General features: G+C 44.4%; 1 protein-coding gene across 4 annotated transcripts in view; it reads right to left on the bottom strand.

Annotated features, from left to right (window-relative positions):
* LOC127001775 (uncharacterized) overlaps window positions 1-3,190 on the bottom strand; it is a 21,816-nt gene extending 18,626 nt beyond the window's left edge. For 3 of the 4 annotated variants that reach the window (XM_050866928.1, XM_050866929.1, XM_050866927.1), the window contains exons 1-9: window positions 2,813-3,190; window positions 2,577-2,704; window positions 1,954-2,078; window positions 1,620-1,782; window positions 1,355-1,494; window positions 1,110-1,210; window positions 888-997; window positions 424-587; window positions 6-117 (exon numbers count right to left, since the gene is read on the bottom strand). In XM_050866928.1, coding sequence (XP_050722885.1) covers window positions 6-117; window positions 424-587; window positions 888-997; window positions 1,110-1,210; window positions 1,355-1,494; window positions 1,620-1,782; window positions 1,954-2,078; window positions 2,577-2,704; window positions 2,813-3,042 — 1,273 coding nt within the window. In that variant the 5' untranslated portion in view covers window positions 3,043-3,190. Of the gene's footprint in view, window positions 1-5; window positions 118-423; window positions 588-887; window positions 998-1,109; window positions 1,211-1,354; window positions 1,495-1,619; window positions 1,783-1,953; window positions 2,079-2,576; window positions 2,731-2,812 lie in introns of those variants that run through there. The other variant, XM_050866930.1, reaches the window with a different exon arrangement.
* Window positions 3,191-7,493: the final 4,303 nt, after the last annotated feature.

The following is a 7,493-nucleotide window of genomic DNA, read 5'->3' as shown; positions in this document are numbered from 1 at the left end:
CTTACTCATGTGCATGTCGTAGGAAAATTCTGCCAGCTTCTTGGCGTTTGAGATTGGGTTGAAGCTGACGATGTACGAGTTGCCGGCCGTCACCCCGGCCAGGCGGGCGACGGTGTCCTGGCCGCCGGGGTACAGTGTTATTATATTATTATTATTATTATTATTATTATTATTATTATTATTATTATTATTATTATTATTATTATTATTATTATTATTATTATTATTATTACACAACAACAACAACGTCTACTACGACCACCACCATCATTAGTATCACTCCTCATCATTATCCTCATTATCCTCATAATATCTTCAGAGAATGTCTCTTTTTAATGTGCAGCAGGAGCTGCCTTGCAGGGTCTCCTACGAGTGTGGTACAAGTAGCACCTTTACAGGTATACGTAGTCAGGAGGCACCCACCTCGCTGCTGAGGCTCTGCTGGTCGAGCTGCGAGCCGTCCCGGGCCAGCAGCAGCAGGTCCAGGCTGCGGGTCACCCAGCCGCTCGTGTCCACCGCCCACGTCAGCTCCACCACTCCCTCGTCCACCACACAGGCGCGCACCACTGTCGGTCCGCGGAACACCACTGCAATGTTGCCGACGTGAAAAGCACATCATTAGGTATCCCAAATATACTCGACACTCATGTGTGAGGGGAGCCGAGTGAGAAGCAGCGGCCACGGTGACGGCGGGGTGTTAAAACCCCAATGACTCCATGGTAGACCTTATGTGTAGGATGTAACGGTAAAGAACAACTTAGACGAGAGAGAGGGGCCTTGAAAAAATATATTTCATATACGAATATATATAGAAGACTTGATCTGCGTGAGCATGTGACGCATCATTCCTGATAAAAATCGTGGTTCAGACTCCCGTGTGTCCTTACCTTGGCCTTCTTTGAGGCAGTCGTCACAGGTGTCGGTGACGGCGGTGACTGATGCGGAGCCGCACGCGAGTGGTTGGTCCTGATGCAGGCACACCAGCGTCGCCAAGTACCTGCGGACACCACGCCGCCACTTTAGACACAGCAAGAGAGGTGATGTGTGCCGAGGTCATCAGTTAGGTGCATTAAAGGTTTTAATGGACTTAGTAGAGTAATGTAACTTACGTAGCACCCCACATCGGCGATGCCATCAGGTAGCGCAGGGCTCGCACGCTGGCCTGCCAGCCCGTGTCCTCCCCGCCGCCGCCCGTCCTGGACATGTTCACCTGTGTGCCGTGACGGGAAAACATGAAGTAAAAGTACATGAATGATACTCAAAGGAAGACAGAAATGCTCGAGTTACATGTGGCTCAGTTTATTAGAATTGTGTGTCTTTTGGACTATCTTGAGGGCAGTGAGGCAGCGCTGACCTGGTAGTCGGTGGCGGTGAGGGTAAAGTTCGCCAGCGAGCCGTCCACCTGCGGCAGCTGCACCACCGGCGGCTGCCACGACGCCACCAGCCAGCCGCTCTGCTCCGCCACCACGCCCACCGCGCTCTCGGGCTGCACGTCTGAGGAAGGGTGAAAGAGTATCAGTAAATAAAAGATCGCTCAGCGCTGTAGATAATGTCAAAAGTCACCGTGAACACGGGTGTTGCTGCGATCACGGGGAACACTTCCGCCCGACGCCACATACCAACTGGGCACCCGAGAATTTCTAGGCGGAGGCACTTTGTGTCGTTGCCGAAGGAGAGGACGTCTGTTCTGAACTGCAGGCGGAGGAAGCGCGCCAGGACAAGGGCGTCCAGCGGGTGCACCTGAACCGCCTCCGCTTCATCGTATTCGTCCCGGGCGTAAAACTGCGGTAGAAGAGAGGCGTGAGGTGCTTGCGGGTGGGGAGAATCTAGCGGCAGCACAGAGAAGGAGATTAAAGAACAAAAACAATAAGTAACGCTAGAATGAGGTCATGTGTTTGATCGAATTATAAATTATTGTAATTCATTTCATGTGTCCGGCAGCGCCTCCGTTACCTTGTCCCCGCAGCAGGAGCCCCAAGGGCCGGTGGCAGCCACTGTGCTGTTCATGATCCAGAACCCGATGGCGTAGTGGTAGGTGGTGGGGTAGAGGGCGGCGGGCGGCCCCTGCAACCTCACCCCTGCGCACGATAATGATAATCTTTAATATTCTGGAGGGAAGGCTCGGTACTTAAACAATTAAGTGTCATGCGTTGTGGTATGAGACTTTCAACATAAGAATATTTCACTCCAAAAAAATTGCTTTCGTAATCGTTGAATTTCAATGTTCATTGGCTAGTACTAATGGGTGGCTTATAGGCTATATATATATATATATATATATATATATATATATATATATATATATATATATATATATATATATATATATATATATATATATATATATATAAAGACAGATAGATAGATAGATAGATAGAAAGATAGTTAGCTAGAGAGATAGATAGATAATTTTTTTTCATACAGATTAATCGGTCTGCGTAGAAACAAAAGATTTAGTTTAGTAAAAAGATTGACTTGAGACGCCAGAGAGCGGGCTGCGACATGATCCTGTGACTTAGGAGCAAGAAGAAGCATGTCTGTCATCGTCACGTGCAGCGCCTCGCCTTCCGCCTTACCTGACACGAGCCTCGTGGTGCTCAAGTCCACGGTCAGGGTGATGAGGGCGCCGCCGCTCACGGTGAAGCACCATGCCCCCGGCCCCTGCAGCCGCGCCTGCTCCGGGGAGCTGCCCGCCACCGAGGAACTGTCGGCACCGAGAGGGGGGGCGAGTCAGTCGATTAGATTTTGGTGTTAAACGGATTTGTTTTCGTTTTTGAAGTATAGTTTCTACTCACAGCAGCACAGTACTCACGTGATGCTGGCGTCGGGGATGGTGCCGTCCTCGAGGCCCATCGGCGCGTCACACCTATTGACTGAGGGAAGGCAAAGACAAGGGGTGAGGGAGGCGCTGCGCGAGCGCGCGCTCACACACACACACACACACACACACACACACACACACACACACACACACACACACTGGAGGTGCTCGAAACTACACACACAAAAAGATCCATAGACCTTTCCAATCAGAAAATTCATTCTTCATTTACCAACGTGTGAATAAGTCAGTCTCACACACATTTGATATATCAAAGTCTTGTAGCCGTAGAGTATTTTAGAATGATGCATTTGTTCTCACTATGAAGAGCAACAATATAGCTGGAAAACGTTCTCGGTAAGACTTGTAACGCATGGAACGGTACCTTGATGCCTCTCAAGTTTGGGTTTAGCCTTTTTTGGCCCTGAGTGAAGCAAGGTGCGCGTATATATAGAAATTGAAGGGAACTTTATCATAGAAGGCTTTGAAAGTGGAAGTATGATCGAACTCCTTAATGACTACACACACGAGCGGGCTCTGAGGGGTAAGGTGCAACGCAGAAAGATCCTCCAGGCCAACATTTTTTACACCAGAGGAAGCAATTCGGGGAAAACAAACGAATAAACAAACAAACAAAAAAAAACAATATATCGGGAAAAAAAAGGACTAAAAAATCTGCTCTTCAAATAGGAAAGTGGCGAGTTCCATAAGCTTTTAAAGAAACAGTTCGAGAAAGTTGAAATCATGATCGCTAAGACCGGTCCACTTCCCTCTAAGTCTAGCACATTCTATTACGTCTTCTTAAATAATGAAAGTGATCTCTGTGTTATATATATTTTTTCCAGCTAGGGATTATACTTTTTCAGTTAATAATACAGGCGCACGAGTAGAAGGTATGTGTTGCCTTAGTCATTTAACAATATGTTTATGAAGTATTTGGAGACGTGTGTATGTATGTGTGTATGTATGTCACTATGTGTGTGTGTGTGTGTGTGCATGTATGTAAGAGAGAGGGAGAATGTTCAGCCTTTTAATATTTATCTACCTCTCTATCTATCTATCTGTTTATCTATCTATCTATCTATCTATCTATCTATCTATCTATCTATTTATCAATCTGTCAATCAATCAATCCAATAATCTATCTGTATCTATCCATCTATCTATGAATCTGTCTGTCTATATCTATCTATCTATCTATCTATCTATTTATCTACATTTATTTATTTTTTCATGTAATCACCCGCCTCCCCAAGGAGTACTTCGGTGGGGAACTTTCCACCTTCGGGCCTGTGATTCAGCACCGCAGGATCGATCGGGCAGTTCGCCGCCTCGTCCCGCCGCGGCCCGTCACTCCGGCCTTTGGTGATTTATCGGCCCCCGGCTCGTGCATCTCCCCGCCTACCATTACGCCAGAGGAGACGAGATTTGTCTCAGCTCTTGGTCTTCCAGAACGGAGACAAATTGAGCACAAAACAATAGCACATAGAAAAAAAAAAACCCGCGAGACGGTTCTCCCACACACATTACCTGCGTTACCCGATTGTCGTACTCAGCCTCCTATGTTTTCCGATTTCCGACCCAAAAAAACTATTTCCTCCACCCCAATAACTACATTTATTCATAGTTACCGTTGAAAGGTTTAATTATTAGTGTATTTTTGCTATAGTTAAGTGTCTAGAAACGGTAGATACAATAATCTGGCAACACTGGGTACAGATGATGACCCCGAGAAAAGCTTAATATTGAGTTCTCGTCACGAATAAGTAAACAAACTCCTAACACCGCAGAATATCTCGTGCTTCATGTGTAGGGAAGACTGGGGAAAGTAAGGGCGCACTGTGTACTAGTCGGCGCCGCTTAGGAAGGAAATCACGAGGACCAGGAGCGGCGCCGCGTGATTACTGGCGAGGGGTGAGTGACATGCCTTGTGGTGCTCCTTCCTTGAGACACCGAGACCTGGGCGGGGGAGATGAGGGTCGGCTGAGGCGTCCTGGTATTAAGATATCGCCTGTGTCTGTCTGTCTGTCTGTCCGTCTGTCTCTGTCTCTCTCTACGTGCGTGAACTGGCTGTCATGTAATATTCAAAGGCGTGGGTGGAGGGGAAGGTAGAGTGAGCAGGTGGCATTAAGAGAGTTCTGGAGGAGGGGGTGGGTGGCAGGGGGCGAAGGGATGGAGGGAGGGAGGGGGGAAGGGGAGGGGGCAGAGAGAGAGAGAGAGAGAGAGAGGGAGAGAGAGAGAGAGAGAGAGAGAGAGAGAGAGAGAGAGAGAGAGAGAGAGAGAGAGAGAGAGAGAGAGAGAGAGAGTGTAGAACGAAAGAGAAAAGGAGAAGAGGAGTAGATTGTAGTAAAGGATAATGGGGCCAAGGCATACTGAACGGCCCGTCAACACATTAACATCACTATTTCATGTGTGTGTGTGTGTTTACCGAAGTGTGTGTTTGCCCTGGCGTCCTATATAGAGATTGATCTTATACTCATGTCGATATTTCCCCATGCAGGCTTAGGCCCATGTTAATAAGTACTTCGAAACTTTAGTACATGAATATTACAAGTCTCGCAGAAGTTGTAGGGGGTTCCAAGTGATATTTCTTGACTAACGGTAGTTTTGGAAGGTTTCTACGCCATGGACGGGAAAAAGTCATGGCAACCCAATGTATCTTCTCTACAACCTTTAAAAATAGTCTTAACAAGAGTCTGAAGCGTTTGATAATATATATGTATACGAGGCTTAGGACTATATTTTTAAATATTCTTGTGCCCAATCTCGCATATTTGACGAGGCTTTCATGAGAGTTTGGGTCATTTCCTTGGGTAGTTTTATGACCCTGGTGGTAGACTGACCCTTCTTCTGTACCTTGAACCTAAGAAACACAGTCGTTAAAATTCGGTTGATCTCCTTTTTGGCCTTGGGAAGTAGTTGATGTGGGAGGTGGAAGCGTTTAACAATACCAACCTTAGACCTTCTGACGAGCTACCGCGGAACGAAGCTACAACTCCCCTATCTTACATCCGAATATCTCTCTATATCTCCCTTGCTTCTGGGTGAACAATGCAACAGAAAGGACACCCACTGCCTTTACCTAGGTTGAGTACTCGAACCTGGGACTTCTTGTGAGCTATGGGGTGGGCGAGCGCGGTAACCTTAAAGTCTACTATGTGTATGTGTGTGTGTGTGTATTGGCTGCGTTGGTTTAGTATGCATATTTACAAGTGGGTGTGTTTGTGTTACTATAAAGAGAATAATGTGAGGAGGAGAGGTTTGGTCAGGCCTGCGTTGAGCCCATGGATCGTCCGGACACAAAGGCGACCAGAAAACATCAGAGTGAGTCACGTGGCGCAATCACCGTAGTCTCTCCCATTTGTCCAGACCTTGCCATAGCTTCCCTTTATGGCGCTGTGGCACGAAAATGACACCCAGAAGGAGGAGGAGGAGGAGGAGGAGGAGGAGGAGGAGGAGGCAGAGGTGGAGAGGGAGGAAGATAAATGGGGTAAAAATGAGGGAAAGTAATGTAGGTATAGGATGGTATGGTCGTGGGTAGGGACGAAGGAAGGACAGAGAAAAATAGGTCATCATGTCATGGTTGTGAGATATATTCAGGGCGGTGGGCGTTACGCGGCTGTATGGATTAATGGAGGTGGAGGAGGTGTTTTTGGGCTGGTAGGCGGTTGAGAGAAGGATAAATAGAGGTGGTGCAGGTAAAACAAGGAAGACTTGAGAAAAGGGTAAATGGAGGAGGTGCAGGGAAAACAAAGGAAGAAGGCTGAAATAAAGGATAGATGGAAGAGGTGCAGGGAAAACAAAGGGAGAAGGTTGAGAAAGAGGATAGACGGTGGAGGTGCAAGTAACAAAAGGTTCAGAAAAGGGATAGGAGGAAGGGGTGTAGGTAAAACAAAGGGAGGAGGGTAGATGGAGGAGGTGCAGGTAAAACAAAGGAATGGGCGTAGAGTAATCGAGAGGAGACGAGGAGTTCGGCATAACGGAAGAGGTTAAACGTGAGAAGAAAATGAATGAGAGAAACGGAGAATGATGAAGCACAGAAAAAGGACGAGGGAGTAATAAAGATAGAAATGGATAATGACGTGATCATTACTCACACGGAAGAAATATTCCCTACATATTACCAGGGGCTCTTTTATGATTACTATTATTACTTTTATTGTTATTATTATTGTTAATTGTTATTATTAGTAGTATCATTTTTGATATCAATTTTATTATTGTTATCATTATTATTATTATTATTATTATTATTATTATTATTATTATTATTATTATTATTATTATTATTATTATTATTATTATTATTATTATTATTATTATTATTATTATTATTATTATTATTATTATTATTATTATCATCATTATTATTATTATTGTTTTTATTATTATTATTATTATCATTATCATTATTATTATTATTATTATTATCATTATTATCATTATTATTATTACTTCTACTTTTTTCTTTTTCTTCTTATTTTTTGTTTTGTTTTTTTGTTATTACTATTTTCATCATCGTCATCAGCAGCAGCATTGTCGTCATTATCATTATTATTATTATTATTATTATTATTATTATTATTATTATTATTATTATTATTATTATTATTATTATTATTATTATTATTATTATTATTATTATTATTATTATTATTATTATTATTATTAT

The sequence above is a fragment of the Eriocheir sinensis genome, chromosome 21, assembly GCF_024679095.1.
Source record: "Eriocheir sinensis breed Jianghai 21 chromosome 21, ASM2467909v1, whole genome shotgun sequence".
Taxonomy (NCBI): domain Eukaryota; kingdom Metazoa; phylum Arthropoda; class Malacostraca; order Decapoda; family Varunidae; genus Eriocheir; species Eriocheir sinensis.
Note: the sequence above shows the minus strand (reverse complement) of the source record. Positions and strands in the feature narration are given on the sequence as shown.